This window comes from Colletes gigas, unplaced genomic scaffold, assembly GCF_013123115.1.
Source record: "Colletes gigas isolate AHSC1104 unplaced genomic scaffold, ASM1312311v1 Colletes_gigas_Sc00015, whole genome shotgun sequence".
Lineage (NCBI taxonomy): Eukaryota > Metazoa > Arthropoda > Insecta > Hymenoptera > Colletidae > Colletes > Colletes gigas.
In genome coordinates this window covers 5,810,520-5,835,637 of record NW_025106644.1, presented here as the reverse complement: position 1 = coordinate 5,835,637, position 25,118 = coordinate 5,810,520, and the positions used below count along the sequence as shown (strand labels likewise).

The 25,118-nt window shown below is 43.0% G+C and overlaps 1 protein-coding gene across 4 annotated transcripts; it reads right to left on the bottom strand.

The window, feature by feature from the left end:
- Positions 1-1,983: 1,983 nt before the first annotated feature.
- LOC122399715 (ELAV-like protein 2) lies at positions 1,984-24,425 on the bottom strand. Of its 4 annotated transcripts, XM_043400604.1 has the most exons (8): positions 23,648-24,425; positions 19,839-20,074; positions 17,354-17,457; positions 16,287-16,440; positions 14,816-14,854; positions 12,006-12,237; positions 9,986-10,027; positions 1,984-5,739 (listed from the first exon to the last, which is right to left on the bottom strand). In XM_043400604.1, the coding sequence occupies exons 2-8, from the start codon at positions 20,032-20,034 to the stop codon at positions 5,415-5,417; spliced, it is 1,092 nt and encodes a 363-aa protein (XP_043256539.1). In that variant the 5' UTR covers positions 20,035-20,074; positions 23,648-24,425; the 3' UTR covers positions 1,984-5,414. The 4 variants fall into 4 exon arrangements, with proteins under 4 accessions (XP_043256539.1, XP_043256540.1, XP_043256541.1 ...); XM_043400605.1 differs by lacking the exon at positions 9,986-10,027 and having other exon boundaries at positions 11,979-12,237; XM_043400606.1 differs by lacking the exon at positions 9,986-10,027.
- Between the last annotated feature and the right edge of the window lie 693 nt (positions 24,426-25,118).

The following is a 25,118-nucleotide window of genomic DNA, read 5'->3' as shown; positions in this document are numbered from 1 at the left end:
TTGAGCAGCTTCCCTCGAAAGAGGAGAAGAAACAACGTTAGAATTGTGTCTCGTCCCCTTTCGAATCTTCAACGTGGTACGTAAGTTCGCCGTGGCGCCACGTTCTCGTCCCAAGATGGCGCGCGTTTTCGATAGTCTTGTCCTCCGGGTGTCGCGAGCCTTCCGGTCTTCGCTGGTTCGTTCAAACGTCGATCGGTACCGGAAATGGTCGGTTCTTCCGGCACTTGGCGAAATACACACACACCCAATTGCAACGAATTCAAATATAATTGTGATTGTACGAACCGTGCGATCAGAAGGCCCGGGGCGAATCGTTCGTGTATACACACCCACGCACACACGCGTGCCGTTTATCATACTAGTCAGTCTGAGTAACGAGGAATGTCGGGAAGAAGTATATCGGGGATGGAGAGATATGTAGATGCACCGTGGATGACTGTCGGATGGGTGGGCCGTTGGTGGCAACTGAAACAAGTAATCGAAATAAAACGAACGACGTATTCGAACCAAACACAAATCAGTTTAATCCTTAAATAAAACATAATTTTTTTTTGTTATGTTATATAATAATTAAATAAATAAATAAATAATCGGTAGTAGTAGTAATAGTAGTAGTAGTAGTAATAGTAATAATAGCAAGTAGTGGTGGTGGTGATAGTTATAGTAAGTAATGTTATATAGCGGGGGGGGAGGGGGGTGGTAAGAAAATAGCGATAGCGGATTTGTTTAAAAGTAAAATAGTGTTAGAGTTTTTTTGTTCACTTTTGTTGATGGTTGTGAGAGTAAGTTAGTAATAAGGTGTTTAAGGTTACACGTAGCTACTAGACGAGAGATACAAAAAATATATACGATCATAATTAATAGCAATGATAATAATAGTAATAATAATAATAATAATAATAATAATAATAATAATAATAATAATAATGATAATAATAATAATAATGGCGATGACGATGGTAATAATAATAATAATAATAATAACCAGAATAATAAATGTAATTAATATACTGATAGTAATTATGAGGAGTAGATTAATTGTTTATAATAGTAAATGTAACTGCACGTGGTGTATGAATTCGCACCCTAAGTCGCGGAGAAATTCTCTTACCCGCGATTCGCCCTTCGTTCCTCGAAATTCGTACGCTTCCGGTTTCCCCCATCACCCAATAAAAACATCCGTCTCGACCCACCCACGAGAACGAAGGGCGGATCGTTTCGATCGAATAATTTTTCTCCGCGTACGCCTCTACGCCAATGCACGCCCCGACGCCACTGCATCGTCAGACAGTGTATAATAATTTGCACTAATCATCGAGATCCTCTTCGCCCCGGCGCGAGACTCAGTTCGTCGACCGGGGTTTTCAAATAAATAAAATAAAAATCTTAGCTGATAGCATTTGTTGCTTGAGGTTGAAAATTACGTTTCATTTGGGAAAACCCGAACGCGGGCCCCCCCGAACGCGCCGCCATTTTCACGTTTCACTTTTTGCCCACGGTCGCGCCGAGGGGCCCGATCCCTCGTTCCCGGACTAGACACAAGAAGGTACACATAAATAGGACAACATATACACGCTACGCTTTCTTCTCTCTCACGTAAATATACTAAATCTAAGAGCTTAAGAAATTGTCGCTTTACTCGCGATTAAGTACATACAAAATCCGCGTACGCTCGCGCTGCGCCGCAACGACGCGACCGTCTCCCGCCACTCCGCGACACTCGCGCGCCACCGGCCAGCGATCGAACTACACGACTCTGCGCGCGCGCGCGCGGCAATTTCAAACCGCCGCGATCGGGAAAAGCGACGAAGAATTCGTTGGCCTAGATTTCCATTAAGCTGATTCGTCCAGGGGACATTCCATAGTACAATAGAGTAGTAATTAACGAAATTAAATCGGCATTAATCAGTCCCGTATCAAAGTTTACAAAATCCAATGATTTTTACAAGCGAAAACTTGTGTTTTCGTATCAAATTGCCGTTTAAAATTCTTCAAGCTTTGTTCCTGATATTTTAGTCGTTGGGATTCGCGCGAGCGACACCGGTTTCGCTTACCTTACGCATCGTACCGCCTAAATCGCGCCTTCTTATCGATCCTGTCTGATTAACCTTAATACTCTAAAAAGATCTGTCGTTTTTTTTTTTTTTCTTTTTTCCCCGTGGAGAGTCGTTTACTCGCGTTCAGCGGCGTACAGCGCCCCCTTTGCACGTAGACTAGACACGCGTTGCGACGATCGACGGGATCATTCGTTCGCCCCCCCTCGATCTGTATCACATTGACCGTGCACCGTCTCGAGCGTGTACGATGATAATATTGCAAGCACATCTCGTTCATCGAATATCGTTTTGTACGTTAGACTTGTGTTTTTTTTTATATATATATATTTTTTTTTATCTTTTTTTTTATCTTTGTATTTTTAAAAAGAAAAGTAAGCGAACGAACCCGTTCGGCGTTTTATAAAAATTGGAGTATTTCGGCCGCGAAACGGCGGTTCCCTTTCACACACGTCCCTGTCGCGCAAGCGCGTTCTTTTTTTTTTAAAAAAAGGCGCCAACGAGTTTCCTACGAAACGGTGCACACTCGAAGGGACTATTTTTTTTTTTATACAGAAAAAGCTCCGGGTAAAATCAGACTGCGCGCTCGAGAATGCACTTTGTACTATAGCTAACACATCTCGCCTATACGTAAAGAAGAAAAAAAAAAAAAGAAAACAAATAATGAAAATAAGGTCCTCGCATTTTGACCAACGCGACCAGCTGCGGATCTCTTTGGCCAGAACCGACAGAGAAGTACAAGAGCTTGACTAGCAACGAAAAAAAGTACAGTTTTACGTAACCGAACGAACGTAAAAAAAACTCGGGTCGAGCGTCTCGATGTCCTCGTTTATTACCGCGGGATCTATCGAGATCTCTCGTATGCACGTGAGCCCCTAAAAAGTATCTCCTTAAATAGCGTACGATAATATATAATTCGTCTTTCCGGTACTCGTCGACGTCTTAAATTCAACTACGGATTTTAAATACGGAGGATTAAGATTTAAGTACGTTCATCGTTCTCTTTAAATTTTTCTTTGGTTTCCGCGTAAGTCGCGCGCGAGAGAACTACTTCGCTGATCGATAGATCGATCTTGTCCCCGTCCCGTTCTCGCCTCACGGCCTGTCCATCCTTTCTTTCGCATCAGACACGATCTACATCGTCCATTTTGTCCACGGAACGTTCACAGACGCGTTCAACACACATTCAAACAATGTGCAATTTTCATTTCCCTTTGTCTATACTTTGCAATAGAAATATCGTTTCTACGTAGACTGGATTATGTTTAACTCGGGTTTGCCTCGTGCACGTTCCGTGTTTCGATTGGATACAACCACCCACACTTCTAGTCCGCCATTTTGAACGCGAGATGCCTCGTTTAGAATCGTCTCGACCCCTCAACGCTCGTCCGTTTCAGTCTGGCCGCCAATCCTTGTACATCGAATGAACAAACCAGCGTTACTTCGGTTCAGTCTTCGTTCTTATAGTGCCTTGTTGTCTACTTTAGAGATTGATTACACCCCCCGCGCCGTCAGACGCGCGCTATTACTCTTTTCAATAATCGAGAATCTAAAACTGTGTTGCCCCTGTTATAAAATATATCGTGCACGGTTTTCAACCGCGGTTACGCCCTCCTATTTCTCTCTTCATCCCGTTAAAAATACGCGGACCGCCCGAAACTGCAGAATGTACGTTCCCACAACCTCAGAAGACGAATGATCTGTGCGTGTGAGACCTTGAAACCTGTTCGAGCGTTAAGGGGTAGCAGCCACGTCCTCGAAACGCGGGATCCGTGGCTTCGATGAGATCACTGCGAAGGGAATTCGATCGGAAAGGCGTGGAAAAGCCACGTTCCCGCGCAGCCCTCGACCTCCCAACGATCCTCCGCTTCCGGTCGAGCCGAGAACGCGGCTCGGAGGTTCTTAACACATTACCGACCGATAGCCTATTAATCGACCTTTTTACCGACCAACACATTACCGACCGATAGCGTACTAATCAACTTTTTTACCGACCAACGCTTACCGACCGGTAAAGTGTTAATTCCGGAACCTCGTCGATCGATGCTCGTTATTTTCGCGTCGAATTCCGTTTCATGCTCACAGCCTGACGTCGGTGACTCTTTGGTGTCGTGCAAGGGGAGGGGGGAACGGAGGTGTAAAAGAAACGAGCACCGGAAGTCGCGACCACGCGTCCTTTATCGCGTGTCGCGAGCTCCCCCGGTGATCGTATCTCTCCCCGTCCACCTCCCCCGGTTCTACGCAGCCCTCGCGCTACTTTCATCGATCCTCGCCGGAAACTACCCCCCATGTGCACCAGCGCACGTATTATTATACAGATACAGGGCCGTTCCGTGGCGTGTGGGACTCTGCGTACGAAAAAACAGTGAAAGAAACGCTCGTACAAACGTGTGCCTTCTTAATGGCTGCTCTAGATGGCGCTGTTATTCTAGATGGCGCTGCTTCGTTTCAGGCGTTCTGTGGCCTTCCCCCGGAAGAGGTTCCCAGCAGAATTGGAATAGAATTTCGTTCGCCACACGCAACGGCAGGGCCCGTAAAGCTACCGTGTGTCGAGCTGCCCGAAAAAAGAGAGGGACAACGGGGAGCAGAACGGAAAGAAAATGCCAAGTTCCTCCACAGGTTGTCTCCGCAGCCACGGTCCACGAGATCTACTTGCCCCGTCGGTTTCCTCCTCGACCCCCGAACTCTACCCCCTTCTGGCCCACATACATACACACGCACACACGCAGCACGTAACCCATACTCACGGCCTCTCTATCTCGCCATACACGCACACGTGCACGTTTTGCACACCTCTCTATCTCTCTCTCCCTCTCACCCCGTCTTGTTCCGCGACATCGTAGCCCATCGACGTAACAGGGATCCCGTCGTCGTGGTCGTATCCTGGTCTAACGATACCTCCGGGCCTCATTCGTCGAAGCAGGCTGACAACCAGCAGTTCTCGTCCGGCGTGTCGAAATCGGAGTCGGTTATCAAGTCGTACAAGTACTCGTAATTGCGCGGCGGTCGGTACACCGCGCCCCTGACGCTATAACGAGTTAGTTGGTTCGGTTGGTGGTCCATCTTCTTACTGGAAGCATGCGCGATTGCCGCGAGCGCCTCGACGGTCCTCGGCGATGGCGTCGTGATCACAGCGATCGCGGCGGTCGCGGACGTCCCCGAGGCCGTGGCGGCGGTCGATGAAACGATCACGTCCGTGTTCGTGGTCGTACTCGTGTTCGTGTTCGTGGTCGTGTTCGTGGTCGTGGTTAGATCCGTGTTCGTGTTCATGTTCGTGTTTGTGTTTGTGTTCGAACCCGTGTCCGTGTCCGCGTTCGTGGCTGTGGTTGCGTGGAGTTGTTTGCGTTGTTGTTGCTTGTCCTACGACGCCTTGCTCTTGGTCGTCTTGAAGCTGACTTGGAGTACCCGGTTACCGAGCGTGTAACCGTTCAGGCTCTGTATGGCGACCACCGCCTCGTCGTAGTTGGTCATCGTCACGAAACCGAACCCCTTGCACTTGTTCGTCTGGAGGTCGCGGATCACTTTGACCGACTGGACGGCGCCGAACGGACCGAACAACTGCCACAGCACGTTCTCCTCGGTCTCCGGCGCCAGATTGTAGACGAAGATGCACCAGCCGGATCCGTTCATCGCGTGTCCGGGCAGCATCGAGTTCGCCAATAGATCGCCTGTTAGCGGGCTATACCTGAAACAGTCGAAAACGTTCACCCATCGACGATTCGCGCCACCCAGGCCATCGATCCTCCGCCGTCGTTCCGAGCATTGCAACCGGGAACGACGGTGTCGCTTTACGGCGATTTCAATTACGCGCGCAAAAACGACGGGAATCATGGGATCTATGTTCCTAACCTCCACATTTAACATCCATATCATTAATAAACTAAACGACTTTTATTCTTAACTTTTACTCGATATTAACCCCCAAAATACAAATAAACAGATATGAAGATTGATATAAACGATTTTAGACCTTAAAATGATAAACGCAAATACCCAGAAATTGAACGTCAAAATTTGCAAGTCATCCATGTTTAATCATACGCCATTTTCTGTTGTAAATTAAATAAAGGGAATTATGGGATTTACGAATGTTCCTAACCTCCATATCATTATATTTCTCAATCTTAACACATTACCGACCGATAGCCTGTTAATCGACTTTTTTACCGACCAACGCTTACCGACCGATAGCCGATTAATCAACCGCTACCGGTCGGTAAAGTGTTAACAAATTAAACGACTTTTATTCTTAGCTTTTACTCGATATTAACTCTCAAAATGCTAATAAACAGATATTAAGATTGATATAAACGATTTTAGACGTTAAAATATTAAACGCAAATACCCAGAAATTTCTTTTTTCTTACAAAAATCAGTATTCAACGTAAAAATTTGCAAGTGATCTATGTTTAATGTTACAAATTAAGTAAACAGCGATAGTCTGCGACCAACAAAATGGCGACTCAGCCCAGAAACACCCGAGGTTCGCGTTGTCTCGCGAGACAGTAATTATTATTGAGGGGACAGATGCTACCAAAGTCGTGCGAGGGTTCAAATCATTTACACTCTGAATTATCGTAAAAAAAATTAATAATAAATGACAAAGAAACGCTACTGCCTCGTTGGAGAGATGAAGTACAGAAAAGAAAAGATCGTCATGCAAGTCTACGCCGGAAGTCGAACGTGGGGGGTGGGGGGGTCTCGACGGACTGAAATTTTAATTAATAAAGGTAAAACTGAAAGAAAACTCGCGGTGAACATGCAACGTGGACGGTCGTTAATCGACATGCGGAAATTACGAACACTGAATACATCGACGGGCGTGTAGGTGAACGTAGAGTATATTTACAGACGTAGAAAAAGTGTATCTACGTACCTGCTTGTGGTCACAGCCGCGTTAAAATAGGGTACATCTCAGTGAGTTTTCAGTATAGTGCCGGGGGTGGTGAACAGTAATTACGTACACATTCGTTACAAACGCTCGTTAGGAACCGCGACTTTCATACAAACACGCGCGTATATACACGCGTCGTCTTCGTCGGGGGTGGTTTTTCCTTAATGACGCGGGGGACGGACTCGACCCCTAACAAGCGTCTCCCTTTCTTCCGTAAATTTCTTGGAATGAAAAGATATAAAAATATCGACTAATTTACGATTTTTGGAAGAGAAAATCGATTAGGGGTGGAGTTCATCCCGCGACAATTATGAGAATTGGTATCCCTGAAACCAGAGATGAGCCAATTGTCAAGATAGAGTAGAGTTCCGATTATCTGGCACCCGCGGTTGTGTTTAATAAAAATACAAAAGAAATTTTTAAGAAAAATCGAGAAGGGGCAGGTGGAGAAATTTTTGGAAATTAAAAAATTTTGAATCATTTTGAAAAAATTATTTTTAGTTGCAGGGGTCAATTACGATCATTTTTGGTGAATAGACATACCCCCGAATTGCTACCCATTTTCGAGAAAAAAATTCGAGTAGGAGGAGAAATTTTTGGAAATTGAAAAATTTTGGATCATTTTGAAAAAATTATTTTTAGTTGCAGGGGTCAATTACAATCAGTTTTGGTGAATAGACATACCCCTGAATTGCTACCCATTTTCGAGAAAAAAATTCGACTAGGTGGAGAAATTTTACGAAATTAAAAAATTTTGAATCATTTTGAAAAAATTATTTTTAGTTGCAGGGGTCAATTATGATCATTTTTGGTCAATAGATATACCTCCGAATTGCTACCCATTTTCGAGAAAAAAATTCGAGTAGGAGGAGAAATTTTTGGAAATTAAAAAATTTTGAATCATTTTGAAAAAATTATTTTTAGTTGAAGGGGTCAATTACAATCACTTTTAGTGAATAGACATACCCCTGATTTGCTACCCACTTTCGAGAAAAAAATTCATTACTGATAGTATAATTGCAGGTCAGAAATGTTACTCCAAAATTTCGTGCGTATCTTTAAAACGTCATAACTTTTGAACGGATCGAAGGATTTTAATGTTTAAAAAGGCAAACAACGCGTATTTTAGTGGAGAATATGTAGAAATTCCAAAAATATTCGAAAAGTTGCTCCTTAACCCCGTGAAGTGAGGAGAACCCCATAGAAATGGTCCAATTTTCAAACAGCCATAACTCCTATAATAGTGAATATATTTCAATGAAATTTTTTTCTGAAATAGAGCTCATGGGTACCTATAAAAAAGTATTAAACAAAATTTCCGTATCGCGCCAAACAAATTGATTAAAAATGGAAAATTAATTTCGAAGGAATATCGACAGGGGGAAGTCCCTAAATTTTTCGACGAAAAAAAAAAAAATTTCAAATCGTTCTAAAAAAATTATTTTTAGCTAGGGGAGTCAATTACACTAATTTTTGATCATTAGACATAACCCTGAAATTCTACCCACTTTCGAGAAAAAAATTCGAGAAGTTGTGAAATTTTTCAACAAAATTAAAAAATTTCAAATGATTCTAAAAAAATTATTTTTGGTTGCAGGGGCCAATTACAATAATTTTTTATGAACAGACATACCCTCGAAATCCTACTCAGTTTCGAGAAAAAAATTCTTTACCGAAAGTATAATACTTGAGATATAATATTCCTCGTTTTTATCACTTCAAATGTAGGTATAGTACAATTATCCGGCATATTTGATATTATAGCATTGCCCCAGGCTCCCAGTGTGCCACATAATCGGAATTTTACTGTCCAAAAAATATTACTTAATATTCTGTACGAATTTATTTCTTCGAAATTGCCCATCTCTGCCTGAATCTTCCAGATCGTGTTATGGGGGAACGACCTCTCGCAATTATTCGAACGTTATAGTCGTTTCTTCTGGCACCGGAAGTCGTAGACACCGTTGGTCCATCGTTCTCAAAATGATCGAGTGCGATTCTTTTGCGGTATGTGCGCCAAAACGAAATAATATATCTACGATTCGGTGAGTTCGATTCTTTTGTGAGATCGTGCATCCTGCTTAGCTCTTCGATCACTCTATTTCAAAGATCATCACGCATTTTTTATTGAAATTACAATCTAATCAGAATACTTAATGCGTGTGATAATTTATGTGCACAGAAAAAATAATTAAAATGATTAAAATATATCTCATATTCAACTGAGATTTCTTTTCATTTTAATTGATCTATAGATATTGAGAGCGATCGCTGGTGCACGGTCTCGAGCCACAATCGATTTATACAGACAACGAAAGAAAAGAAACAACAAAACAAGGGAGAAGAAAATGCGAAGCCTGTCGAGGAACGTTGATTCGAGTCAGCTGCGATTTCGTGCAACTAAATCGCAGACAAGATCGCGACGATCTATGGATCTATCCAGAAAGATCGCTCGTAATCCGTCTGTACGGTCCCGGCGCGACTGCATCGACTCGTTTCTCATTTCATTCCTCTCGATATATCGATATATATCGATACTCGATACGAGTACAAGGAAATCGAGAGGTCGATTCGGTCGATAGATCGACAGAATCGACCTCTCGAAAAAACGTTTACGCGTATGTATGCTCGGTGACATCACGTAGGGCAGAGAAACGCATCAAGGCTGTCAACTCAAGAGACACGAAAATTAAACGAAGGAAAGAGAGACGAGAGAAAATAGAAAAGCGTGAGACGAAAAGTGAGAAAGAGCCTTAAAAGTTTCATACAGGATTAAAACAATTCACAGACTCTCCCAAAATGGCGGAATACATAATAAATGAAATAAATCAGCAATATTTTTATTATTCCCTTGGAATCTACTTTTTCTTTTTTTTTTTAGAGAAACTTTCTTCTACAGAGACTGTATGAAATTTTTAACACGAAGCACGTGGGGAGGATACAGAACGAAGCCACACAAACAAGAACGAAAAAAAACTCAATACGAAACGAAAGAACTGGGAGGGAACGTAGTGGTAGTAACGAAAAAAATACTGACCTCTGTAAGCCTTTGTTAATGGCAAGCATGGCCTTGCCAGTGCTAAAACAAAACACAAAAAGAACAACGTAAGAAGAGAGATACTCCGGGAACGAGCCAGAAAAAGGTCGGGATAAAGTGTGTGTCGCTTCCATAATTTTTTTTTTTTTTTCTCACCGAACTACCACCTATGGTGCCTCTCCGTTTGCTTTTCTCGTTAAATTTGGGGGGAGGGAAAATTAAAACGCAGACAGACAGACAAAGACGAGAACAGAGAACGGAAGATACAGCGAGAGTGAAACGTAAGAAATGATAAGAAAAGGAAACAAAAGTGGAGGAAGAAGTGAGGGGGAAAAAACAGAGAATCGGAGCTTCCAAAACGGTTTTAAACTTTCTTTCGATGGAGGAGGGGAAATAAAAGAACAGGAAAGCGCAAAATCGAACGGTGAGATCGAGATAAAGGGAGTTTTGGGAGGCGAAGCAAAAAGCCAAAGCGTAATTTAAAAAGTTTCTCGATTTATCGAGAGATCGATGAACGAGTTCTCTCTCGTAAGTTATCTCGCGTTCATTTAACCGGGCATTGGACCTTACAGACGGACTTGTAAGAAGCTCGACGTTCGATTTGCTCGTTAATCGTCGTCATCGTTTAAATAATGGCGAGGATCGTGGCTGTGGTGCATATACGCGCGTGTACCGCGGAACTTTATCGTTACCGACGTTCCTCGACGCCATTTCGAATTTTTAGTCGGCCTCGCGGTCCACCATAACGCTCCAAACGGAGTGAATCGGAATGATCGGTATTGGAAATCGAGAGATCGGTAAGCAATTTTATTTTTATTAGAGTTTGATGAACCTTACCGTGGATCGCGAGGATAAAAAACCAACAAAACTTACAGAAATAACAGAACGTTTGTGTGTGCCTTGCTCCTCCATGTTTCCAGAGTGGTCAAGGATCAGTCTTATCGCACGACGTGACTTGTTTTGCACGACCGACGGACTTACAACTATACTTTCTAACTATAATTAGTATCTAATTTAGAGACCACCTTGTACCACTCGTTGTTGGTCGGGAAAGGAGAGGGGGGAGTGGGGAGTCTGGAACTGGGAGGGGAGTAGTTTCTCGAAGGGATCGGTAAATCCAAAAATATCCAAATAACAGAGAATTGAGGGGACGATTCGCAGGTGTCGACGATAACAAAGGTGAAAATAAAGGCAGCAATTTCTGGCGTATCGCGTATCGCGTGTCTCACGATCGGATTAAACCCGATACGCAACGTTCGTGTCGCTGAAATATTGATATCGAGAACATCGATCGCGTTCGATTTAATGGCTTCCCGAGTGTGCTCGACCCGTCGACTCTATCGATTATCTTCTCTTCGGGGAGGGGGAAAATTTCTTTATCATCGCGGGAAAAAGAAAAACCACGGAAACTGAAATCGAATTCTGATGAGGATGACACGCAACGTGGCATGCACCAGGATACGTAAGATCGAGTTAATAAAAAAAACGGAAATATGTGATGAAATATGTACGGTAGATGAGGTGCAGAAGGAGGAGCCTGCAGTGTACTCAGGTACTCAAACGGTGAGTGCGTTAAACCAGGAAAAAAGATACGATCGAACGATCGCTAGATACTTTCGTAGTTGTGAAAAATTTCAGTTCGATGTTCGATATCTCGTCGCGATAGATCGACTCTCCGTGGTTATGGAACGGTCGACCTATCGCGGGTGTCGAGAGTAGCTATCGACCGCTCGCGCGTCGAGGCTGCGTTCGAGAGTATCGATCGACCGATCGCGCGTCGACGCGGTATCTATCGAACGATACGGAAGAACGAGAATGAACCGAGAATAGAAATGAGAGAGACAAGAGACAGAAACGTAATAGAAATAGAAATAGAAATAGAAATAGAAACGGAACGTAAAACAGGAAACGGAAAGCATGATAGTGTAGAAAAATAGAGAAAAAGAGACGAGAGAGATCTTTTTGGGTAGAGCGAGTAGAGGCGAGTAGGTACCTGGATAGTGGCGACAGTGGAATGTACCTGAAGCGGCCGGTTGGATGGTGGATCGGGCCGCCAAATCGTCGGGTCGCGTGCGGAGCCAGATAGGCGGCCAACGGCGGTATCGCCTTGTTGTTGTTGCTTGGATTGTTGGCGAACTTGACGGTGATCGGCTCGGTCGAGCCCTTCGGAATGGTACCGTTTAATTCTTGGATCGCCCTCTCGGCCTCGACCCGCTGGTCGAACCTTATGAAACCGACCCCCTTCGACAATCCTGTCGGAATCGGTCAGGCTGGTTATTCGACGGGGTTCCCCTCTCGTTTTGGGGTTCGTTCTTCCACGTCTTACGCGGTCAACCACTCTAAGAGACTTCCGGGGAGGGGGGGGCTTAGCAGCTTAGCAGCTTCGTTTGCTAAGCTTCACCAACATTGCAACCCTCTTTCTTATAATTTTTCTTTAAGCTATTTTATTATACAAATTTTAGGTATTTAAGACTGGTTAGTCGTTTTTTAAAGCAAAATTCTGAGACTAATTAAAAGGATATTTATAGGTATTATATGAATGATAAAAATGGAGGAGTGTATAAACATACTATTTGAGATACTACTTTTTCAATATTAAAGTTACTCCTACATTTTATTAGGAATTTATATATGATGATTAAAAAAAGAAACTGAATATTGAGAAGGATATTGAACAAAATACTCATATTATCAGTCTATTTAACATTTTCACTCCTATTTCATTATTAAAGTTACTCCTAAATATTATTATACAATTTATATATATATTAATTAAAAGAAATATTGAATATTGAGAAGAATATTAAACAAAATATTCATATTATCATTCTATTTAAGATTGCACTCCTATTTCAACATTAAAGTTACTCTCAAATATTATTTTACAATTTATACATCCTAAATAAAAAAAGAAACTGAATATTGTGAAGAATATTGAACAAAATATTCATATTATCATTCTATTTAACATTTTCACTCCTATTTCATCATTAAAGTTACTCCTAAATATTATTATACAATTTCTATAAAGAAAGACTGAATATTGAGGAGAATATTGAACAAAAATATTCATATTTTCATATTTTACTCTCAAATATTATTTTACAATTTCTATATATATTAATTAGAAAACAAAACTGAATATTAAGAAGAATATTCAACAAAATAATCATATTTTCATTTTATTTCAGACTTTTAATCCTATTTCAAGATTAATTTACTTCTAAATATTATTATACAATTTTTATATATATTAATTAAAAGAAGGACTGAATATTGAGAAAAATATTGAACAAAATATTCATATTATCATTCAAATTAAGACTTTCACCTCTATTTCATCATTAAAGTTACTCTCAAATATTATTTTACAATTTCTATATATATTAATTAGAAAAAAAACTGAATATTAAGAAGAATATCCAACAAAATATTCATATTTTCATTTTATTTCAGACTTTTAATCCTATTTCAAGATTAATTTACTTCTAAATATTATTATACAATTTTTATATATATTAATTAAAAGAAGGACTGAATATTGAGAAGAATATTGAACAAAATATTCATATTATCATTCTATTTAAGATTCCACTCCTATTTCAACATTAAATATACTCTGAAATATTATTATACCAATTTATAAATACTAATTAAAAGAAAGACTGAATACTGAGAAAAATATTGATAAAAATATTCATATTATCATTCAAATTAAGACTATCACTCCTATTTCAATATAAAGTGACTCCTAAATACAATTATACAATTTATACATCCTAATTAAAAGCAGAAACTGAATATTGAGTAGAATATTCAATAAAATATTCTTATTATCCTTCAATTTAAGACTTTCACTCCAATTTCAACCCTAAAGTTACTCCTAAATACTATTATACAATGTATACATCCCAATTAAAAGAAAGCATGACTACTAAAAAGAATATTAACCAAAATATTATTAACCAAAACAAAGTTACAAGAGTAGCAAATATCATTAAAATTATAATCGAACCGAAATACTGCAATGTAAGTGAAAACTATGAAAATTGCAATGCTGGGTGAAGAGTTCTCCAAAATGGACGCCGGAAGTCTCCGTGGGGAGGTGGTAGTAACCGGAAGAACCCGGAGGGGGGTGCGGCGTGAAAGCCTCATTTTAGTCGACGTGTTGGTTTTGTTAACGATCTATTCGAACGCTAACGAACCTTTCTCCGGTCGTTTAGAACCGTGGCGTACTATCCATCGCCGCGATCAACGACGAACAACCGCAGAATCCGTCGTTGATGCGGTTTTCTAGATCGAGTGGCTCGGTGCGCGCAGATTCGTTTCTTTACGTCGTGTTCTCGAGCGAGCGTCTTTTCGCCGTATGTTTACCGATCGAGTGTGGTTTCCCTGGCCGTTTGAAGCCAAGTTATCTTTTTTAACGCGCGAAAGGACGTGGTCGACGACGCGGTAAAATGGGGGAACGAAAAGAACGATACGCTGTAATCGAGACCACGGTCGCAAAATAAATAATAACGACAAAAAGCGTAAAGAAACAAAAACGGCGCTCGGGAGGAACTTTTTGGATCGTAACTGTTTTGGCAACGTGATCGCGCGAACAAAGCAGCCGACAGGAAAAAAATAAAAAAAAAAATAAATATAAAAGGAGAACCCAATGTTCGCCCTCTGTTTTCTTTTTTGTTGAGAAATAAAAAAAATTTCGATCCTTGAGAGGTTAAATGCAATCGGCTTGAAAATAAAAAAAAAGAACGAATTAACAGCGGCTGCTTTTGTTTCAGCTCGAACGTGAATGAGGGAAAAGAAAAGAGAGTTGTATGAGTTACGTACCGGGCAAATAGTCTCCGCCGCCGGTCAGAATCTGTCGAACTAAACAGAAACGGAAAAAATCATATCACGTTAAAATTCAACTGGCAGCATACACGATTCGCTCGCCCCTGATTCTAAGACGGAGGGATGCGACAAATGATATAGCCGAAGGTAAACGAAAGAGAACGTGAGAGAATGGATAGAGAGTAATAAGAAGACGGCGAAACATCGACGGGCGTTTTTTTTTTTATTTCCGGGTTGGCGTCGAATCACCGCGATTTTTAAATGAAAAGATACACGATTCGACGCCAACGAGATCGAAAAAATGAACCAATATTCCAAATTCTTTTTTAACAACCCAAAAGAGGATGAGATGAATAAGGGGCGAGCGAGTCTTTGTGTTAATTACGCTATTTCTCTCTTCATCCTTAAGTATGCAAGAATTCTCAACGCATCGTGAAACGGTAGAAAACAAACATACTCGAGGTTGAACTGAAAAACAAACGAAAATAATAATAATAATAGAAACTAAAATAGAGGCTAAGAAGTATGGATCGAGGACCGCGCTGTGGAAGTAGTGAAAAGCAAACCAGCAACGAAGGGAGAAAATTAAAAACGGGATGGCAGCGCGTCCTGTGGCGTGTGTAACATAGAAAATTATGCCAGTGTTGGAGGCGTGAGAGAAATAAAAGGAAGCGGCGAAATAAGTAAACCCGTTCGAATCAAACGAAACAGAAAATAAAGTTGAATTTAAAAAAAAAAAAATAGAAATCAATAATTATACGTGTAAAAACAAGAGGGTGCTAGGCCATGAGGCTTGTGCGTACAACTGAGGATTATGTAAACAGAACGCTGATAACGCAACGCAAGTAAAGAAACCCCGATAAAACGAAAGCAGAGGCTTTTTTTTTTTCTCTGATCGCAAACAAGTCCCAGCTGCGATCGTGTGTGTGTGTTTCGCCTCTCGATCACGAGATATCCTCTCTGGTCGTTCGTAAAAAAATGAAAGAAAACACAGAGAAAGAAACCGTGAAAGCAAATGAAAGTGAAACCGATTCGATCGAATCGACGTAACGCAAAAAGTAGCGAAAGCACAGTGTTTCGTTCGCTGCTGGCTACAACTCGATTTTTTTTTACACTCTCGACTCGTTTTCTCGACGAGCATATTCTGATTGCAGACGCACCGATCCACCCCGCGTGAAACGACTAGAACCCCATGGCCTACTCTCTTTTTGTCGATCCTCGATCGGACACGCAAGTTCGCTCGATCGCGAGTCTGGGCTCGCACCGATACCGAAACTACACATTCGTTCCTCGGTTATTTATTTTTTTTTTTTTTTTAGCAGAGACTTTGCTTTATCGGACCATTATTGTCTCTTTCGCCCTCCCGGGGGCCTCGGGGGGCCCCCGTGTTGCACCGCAGGGGCGTTTTTTTCGCTAACTGGTCAACACGATCCTCGTTACTGCCAAGTGACAACGTACGACAACTCACCGGTGATGTTGTCGCAAAGTATCCGCGACGTGATGATTCTGCCGTAAGGGCAGAACAGATTCTCCAAGTCTTGTTGCGTCATGTTCTTCGGCAGACCGCTGACGTAAAGGTTCGCGCCTTTGATCGCCTCGCTGCTCGGTCTCGCGTACGACACCTGGGGAAACCAGCCATTGTTAAATCTTTGTCCAAATCGAAACGCCGCTCGACGCTCGAAGGGCCCACCAAACAGGGCCAAAACTTTCCGCTCGTAATTTCAAATCTAAATTTACCGCGCTTCTCTACCACTCTAACCTCCTTTTCCACGTTTCAAAATGGCGCCATTTAACTTAATCGATATTTTCTTTTCTACAAATAAAGGACGATAGTAACTTTTTTTCGACGTTGGGAACCACCACGGTGGCTAAAACGATACGTTTCTAATTTAAAAATCAAAATTTACCGCGCTTCTCCACGTTTCAAAATGGCGCCATTTAATCTTTTTCTTTTTACAGATAAAGGACGTCACTGATCGATAACCTCGGTTTATATGATGTTTTACAACGCATTTTTCGATGTTGAGAACCACCACAGTGGCTAAAATGATCCATTCATGATTTAAAATCAAAATGGCGCCATTTATTATGTTTCTTTGAGCAAATAAAAAACATTTATTTATCTATTCGTAATAACAAATCAAAATTTACTGGTCTTTTCTACGACTCTAACTTGTTTACTTCCAAGTTTCAAAATGGCGTCATTTTATTTGATCTTAATTTCATTATTACCTTTCTTTGTGCAAATAAAAAACACTTATCTATCTATTTATAATAACAAATCAAAATTTACTGTGCTTTTCTACGACTCTAACTTGTTTACTTCCAAGTATCAAAATGGCGTCATTTGATTTGATCTCAATTTCATTATTGGATGAATAAAGAACGACACTGATCGACGACCACATCGATTTTGGTTCACAAAAACGTTCCTCGACGAACGAGACTAAAATCTAGCTTATAATTAGAAGAAATCGAACACGAGATCTTTATAAATCGACATTTTTTTATTCGGAGCATCCATGGGAAACGAACCTTGATCGTTTTGGTTTGCAGACGAAGACCATTGAGCGTGTTTATGGCCTTCTCAGCGTCCTCCGGCCGGTGATAGTTAACAAAACCATAACCCAAACTCTGACCTGTAACAGAAGAGTGCAAACGAATTTCGATGACGATTTCTTGAGACTAGAGAAACATGGAGGGGGCTATGATTCCAACCATCAGGCGCCATTTTATATTTCGATAATCTCAGAATTTCGCTAAAACGATAAATAATTCATGGAAAACAAAATGGCGTCACGAATGAATTGGAAAGAGTTGAAACTCGCCCCCTATGAAATCTTATCAAGAAATTCTTGACAAATAATTAGAGCATATTTCGTGAAACTTCTTCCAAAGTCTAAAAGGATAAATAATTGGTTTTTAGGGAAACAAAATGGCGTCACGAATGAATTGGAAAGAGTTGAAACTCACCCCTATGGAATCATATCAAGAAATTCGTGACAATTAGCGAATATTTAGCAAGACTTCTTCCAAAGTCTAAAAGGATAAATAATTGGTTTTTAGGGAAACAAAATGGCGTCACGAATGAATTGGAAAGAGTTAAAACTCACCCCTATGGAATCTTAGCAAGAAATTCTTGACAAATAATCAGAGAATATTTCGTAAAACTTCTTCCAAAGTCTAAAAGGATAAATAATTGGTTTTTAGGGAAACAAAATGGCGTCACGAATGAGTTGGAAAGAGTTAAAACTCACTCCTATGGAATCTTAGCAAGAAATTCGTGACAATTAGCGAATATTTAGTAAGACTTCTTCCAAAGTCTAAAAGGATAAATAATTGGTTTTTAGGGAAACAAAATGGCGTCACGAATGAATTGAAAAGAGTTGAAATTCATCCCTATTGAATCTTATCAAGAAATTCTTGACAAATAATTAGAGAATATTTCGTGAGACTTCTTCCAAGGTTTAAAACGATAAAATAGGGAAACAAAATGGCGTCACGAATGAGTTGGAAAGAGTTGAAACTCACCCCTATGGAATCGTATCAAGAAATTCGTGATAATTAGAGAATATTTCGTGACATTTCTTCCAAGGTCTAAAACGATAAATAAGGGAAACAAAATGGCGTCACGAATGAATTGAAAAGGGTTAAAACTCGCCCCTATAGAATGATATCAAGAAATTCTTGACAATTATCGAACATTTCATGACACTTTTAAAATCCAAAACGATAAATAATTCCAGAGAAACAAAATGGCGTCGCGAATGAGTTGAAAAGAGTTGAAAGTCACTTCTATGGAATGGTATTGAGAAATTTGTATATTTATGAGTTCGATACGAGTAATAAATAGAGAAGAACTTTGTATTGCGTATAAAAAGTTCGTAAACGCGGGAAAAGCGCGGGAGTTTTGAATGTGCCGTCGAGGTGGCGCGCTGTCATCGATGTTTCCGTAAAACAGGAAACGGTCGAGATGCAGTACGGCCCTGAGGATCGCGAGGTCGAATATAAAGCAGCGGAGCCTCAAAACCAAACGACGCCCCCGCTACTTCGCCGCTCGAAATAGCGTCGCGACGTCCGCGCGCACGTGCTACACCGGCCACTAACGCACGGAATCCAGACGCGTACGCGCGTACAAATTACGGTGAATTACGCGGCGAATATGCAGCCTCTGGTAAACGAAAAATCACAACATTACGCAATCGTTTGAAACTCGAGAACCCACGGCATAATAATCGCGTACATCGATAGATACACTATTTAAAAATTCATATTCCAGAACCAGTTGTGACGATCTAGGACTTTGGGACTCAGCAATTCTGAAAGATTTGCAAGCCTGGAGAGTCGAATTTTGATCATGTTGAGGACGATGAGACATCGATAGATCTAGAGATGTGAGATAAAACAAAGTAGAATCGATGAATGAGTTTTCACTGTCCTGAGAAGTCGAGGGAGTGGTTGTTGACATTGTGTTTGAACATGTAATTCTGTCGAATATGGGGGGGTTGGTTTGGAGTCGATGGGGTGGACCACTGCGTACGTGAAATTGATGAAACGCTGTAAACCGCGAGATAGCTGACATCTGCCATCGACAGGTGTCCGTTGCTGACGACTTTCGACGATCGTTCCATCCGACAATTTTCATCGAGCACATCAACGTCGTCTCGTCCAGTAGATCCTATCCTCCCCCGATCGTTTCGAGATAGAGCCAAACAAACAGCAACCCCGTGGAGACTAAACACCATTCGCGTGACGTCGTCCATCGACAAACAAACGAATGGCGCGGAGAGACACAACCTACTCCCATAACGTTTTATAGTTTGGAAAAAAGATTTTCAATTTGTAACATTCTAGAGGCTTAATTGCTTGATGATAGATTTGAAAAATGGCGATATTAATTTGTGCACAATCCAATAATATTTTTTTTTATTGTCTCTGTATTTACTATCTTGTATTGGAGGATAATTATTGACAAATGGTGAGTGAAAATTGGGAAAATGTGAGTTTATTAGCAACTTACCGGTGATTTTGTCGCGGATCAATTTACAGCTCTCCACCTCGCCTATGCTGGAGAAGAGTGAACGGATGTCATCCTGGTTCATGCTCTGCGGCAAGTAGTTGACGATCAGGTTCGTCTTGGACTCTTCCTGCGGGGCATGCCCGAGGTTGGAACCACCGTTTTGTTGCACAACCGTGTCCATTCCGTTCGCCATCATTGCACTCTTCTACCGGATCGTCTCTAACTACGTACGAAATCTGAAACGAGAATGCGGCCAAGTTATCGTCGCGTTCGATCATCGCGATCTGTCGAACTCTGACAATGGGTCGTTGGCTCGACCACGCGTCATCGAAATCATCGAAGGCTCCGTGTATCGTCGGAGGCTCTTTCAATGAGATTCGGACCGTGTGTACGTCAGTTTATTAGACGCAAACGGCTGTTGGTAAGAACACGGGAAGAAAACAGACGAGTATAAACACGGGGAGCCACGCGTGCCGACGGAATGAAGCCTCGAAGGACGTAAAAACGTCTGGGCCAAACCAAAACACTGTACACGATGCACAAAGTTTCCTTTCGCGCGACACTCGGTGAACACCGAAATCCGCGAGTACTGTTCTCTGTTTTTGCCCGTACATGTATACATTCGCGTAGCAACAGGCGCAATTTTTTCCAGGGACGAAAGAAAACATTGGGAACGCGATCGCGATCCGACGAGAATTTCAATCTCGTACCGGGTGTTTTAACGTCGAAAATTCGTGGGTTAGGATGCTGACGTAATCTGACAATGACTTTGAAAACACAGCGTGAAAAGAACAGGCGGTGGCGGCGGTTGGCAGGCCCGAGAGAGGGAAGGGTCCGATAGAAACGAGGATAATTTAAAGGGGCGACGACCCCCTGGTTCTGGTTTAAAGGGCTCCGGGACTCTCCCTCGCGATGCCCCCTTCCACCCTCCTGACCAACCACCGTGCTCAATACGCTCGAGATATCTATGGGGTGTTTGCAATCTCTCCTACTTCAAATTTTAATCGAAGGATTCTAATTTCTAAATTAATTTTAAAATTTAATGGTCGCGGGTTAAAAGAAGGTCGAAATTTTTTCCTCTGTACAATACATCGAATACTCCCATCGAAAAAACCGAGTAATCGATGGTCACGAATCGATACTGTCCTTATCGACCGTGCCTGTACAAGTATCGAGGTTTTTTTCTCCGTGCAATACATCGACTACGAAAAAAGCGAGAGGTAATTAATAATCGAGTATTCGATGATCACGAATCGATACTCTCCTCTTTACCGACTGTGTCTGTACAAGTATCGAGGTTTCTTTCTCCGTACAATATATCGAATATTCTCAACGAAAGAGCGATGGGTAATTAAAAAACTAGTACTTCATGGTCACGAATCGATACTCTCCTCTTTATTGACCATGTGTACAAGTATCGAGGTTTCTTTCTCCGTGCAATACATCGAACACTCCCAACGAAAATGCGAGAGGTAATTACAAATTGAGTACTCAATGGTCACGAATCGATACTCTCCTCTTTATTGACCATGTGTACAAGTATCGAGGTTTCTTTCTTCGTGCAATACATCGAATAATCTCAACGAAATCACGAGAGGTAATTAAAAAACGAGTACTTGATGATCACGAATCGATACTCTCCTCTTATTGACCATGTGTACAAGTATCGAGGTTTCTTTCTTCGTGCAATACATCGAATACTCCCAACGAAATCACGAGAGGTAATTAAAAACCGAGTACTCGATGGTCACGAATCGATACTGCCTTGCTTACCGACCATGTGTACAAGTATCGAGGTTTCTTTCTCCGTGCAATACATCGAATACTCCCAACGAAAAAGCGAGGGATAATTAAAAAACGAGTATTTAATGGTCACGAATACTGTCCTTACCGACCGTGCCTGTACAAGTATCGAGGTTTCTCTCTCCATGCAATACATCGACTATGAAAAAAGCTAGAGATCAGCTGATTAAAAAACTGAATGAGTTCACGAATCGATAATATCCAGACACGTCCTCCTTACCGACCGTGCCTGTACAAGTATCGAGGTTTTTATCTCCGTGCAATACATCGATCACGAAAGAAGCGAGAGGTCGGTTAATTAAAAAGTATCGCGTTTGACTGTCGGGTAATTCCACTCGAGACACCCGGTAGGCAGCCGAAGGGACGGAAACCGAGCAAAATAGACGGAGAGAGACGCGGAGGGGGGGAATTATAGGCGACGGCCGTGGGGTGCCGATGGTGTTCACGGTTAAGGCGAATACACACAGCTGCCGCGGACGCACACATATCAATTCGGTAACGGGCTACCGGTGTACATTTTAATTCTCTTTTTCCCTTCCGCCTGTGTGTCTGTCGCTCGTATCAGCTGTCCTTGGGGCCGCCCCACGCAGGGTGCAGTCTCTGTTTCGTGACTGTGGTCACCCCAATCCGACTGACCACTCACTCTCCGGAGATAATAGATAGCTTTTATTATATGCATCGAACGTGCCCACGTTTCGACTATGAGAAAGAAACTGGGACGGTGAAAGCTACCGCCATGAAACTCTGCCATCGACAGGGGTGGCTGACCTTACGCGAGGGACGCGAACCATTCTTGCAAAATCATGGACAAGACCGTTGGAAATTGATCGACATTTTTACGTTCCCAAGATGGGGTTGAATATCGTCGGAGTCGGGGGAAAATGTCAGACTTATCGTAACCCCGCATCTTCAGCGTTATCGATCCGCGTTCTCCTCGGCATCGCGATGTTTTAGGACGTCACGATGAAAGCCGTGAAACCCCATTGTACCCGGGGGCAGGAGGAAGGCATCGGGAAACGTATCGTTCGCCCTGTGACTTCGAAACGCGAGTCCCGGGGGCACCGTCGTTACAATTCACGACAATAGTCGTTACGCGTGGCTGCGTGTACGCACAATGCGAAAACCCACCCCAAACGACCATCGAAAGTCGATCTAGGAAACCCAACCTCGACTGGAAAAAATATTTATTTAATTCCAACCGACTGTATTTATTACTGTACAAAGATAGCGTTGTTTCGGGCAGCCTAAACAATCGTTCGATCGAGCACACAATAGTGCATTTAATTTCCCCGACAACGATCCAACGGATTCTCAAAATAGTGATTTGCTTCGCTAGGCGCGAAAGAATTCCGCGACCATCGAGATCCCCAGGGAGAAGAGGAGGTCTGTGGATGGTAGCAGGTGGGTCGCCGGGGTTAAAGTTCGATTTTCACGTATGTACGGTTGGCAGATACGATCTTCGGCCGGTGGCCAGGTGGCCATGGCGACGGATCATGAAAATCGCGTGGCCGGGACCGATCAATACGAGGCGCGACTACTCCTCGGTCCCTGCCGCGCTCCTTTTCCCTCTCCGTCGCTCCAACGTCCAGCCAGCTACCCGCCTCGCTCCCTCCTACTCTCCTTTCTCTGGTGCCGCGCGCACGAGAGATCCCTCCCCTCCGCCACTCCGAGGGAAACCCCTCTCGCGCTCGCGACGCCCCTTTCCGCGCGAGAAAGCACACACGGTGGACGTGACACGCACGCACGCACGCACGCACGCACGCAAAACGCAGTAGCTCGTGCCGTGGTCGGTGAAGGGGGGGTGTGGGGTGGGGGGAGGCAGACAGTCGGGGAAAGCGCGGCGAGCGACGCGGAGAAAGAACGGACGAAAGCACGCAGAAAGCAAAGGGTGAGAACGAGAATGTGCCACGAACCTCGGCACGGCACGTGCTCCGAATCCCTCCAACGAAAGACGACACGTCGCTAGCGAGAAACTACGAGGAGAAATAAAATATAAGACCCCTCACCTGTTTAATTCTTCACCTCCTTTCCGGATCCGCTATCTACCTTATCGATGTACGCGAAAGCACACGAGACACACACATACACACACAGCAAACGACACAGAGAGAAACACTTTCCTTTCCGCGACACTTCTCTCCAACCCGGTTGTTTTCCTTCGACGTCGTTTATCGCTTTTTTTTCTCCCCCGAGAATGCACACACGCGGAACCCCGAGCACCTCAAGCAGCGAACCTGCCCTGTGCGTTTATGCGGCGTCTATCGCTTCTCTCGCGCTTCGTCCCTGATCTCTAAAACTCTTTCTCTATGGTTCACCTACTACTATCACGCTCTCGCACCGCCGCCCGGAACAGAAGGGGAAATCAATGAAAGAAAAGTACGACGCGAGCGCTCGTTAATCGGCATTTATGCTCGCTTCCTGTGATCTCACTATTTTGCCAGCGACGCGGACACGACAGCTACGAGCAGAACCATCCGGTGGACCGCGGGCCGCCAATGTACTCGCGTTCGTCGTGAAATGAAAATACGGGCCCGGGAGTACGTGTACACGCCGTGATACATATATGCGCGCCAAACCTGTGTATACGCGTGTACGTGTGTATGTGTGTGTATGTGTGTGTGTGTGTCTATGGAAACGATAGAATACGAGTGTGTGTACGTAACGTGTGATGAACTTGTAGAGGATTACGCGAGACTAGAAATTAAAGCGTTAAACACTATACTAAGGAAACGGAAATAACGATACGACACGGGCGGAGGCTGCCTAGAGACTGGACACACCGGCCTCTCGCCGACGGATTGCACCGCTCGGTGGGCTCGTTCGGCGGTACTCGGCCGCGCTCGGACGCGGTCGTGCACCCTCGGCTAAGCCCGTACGCGAACCCCTCGTCCTATTACGTATCTCGTTCCTCCAACGCGCGTTCCCTGCCAAGGGGTTGCCGATCGAACTAATAAGAGACGTATGCGCGTTCTTAAATAAACTGCGACCTCCCATCGACGATCGAACTAGCATCCCCCCCCCTGTGCACTTTAATTTCTTCGAGTTTCCACTAACTTTCGAATTATTGGAAAGCCTATAGAAGAGGTTACAAAGTTTCTAGAAACGAGTATGGACGATATTCCCGACCGGGAGATGTTTGCCAGGGGGTTTCGCTCGAAATGTTTGCAACGTGGCTCCCCGATATTGCTATCCCGTCTCTCTCGTTCCCCTACCACCCCCTGCGTCAGATCATGACCAACCCTTCACGGTTTTTGACCCCCGTCGTCCCCGGGTACGCTATCGCGTCGATACAAGAGTCCTTTTACCCCTCGCGAGAGCCAGCACTCGATCGCTGAACTCGAAACCACGAATTACAATCGTCGAGACCACTGATGGTTGCTTCAAAAAAAAAAAAAAAGAAAAATACTTTTAAAAGAAATCCGCCTCCCCTTTCGCGGAAGGAAAATACGCGACACTTGTACGAGTTTCATTGTAAGT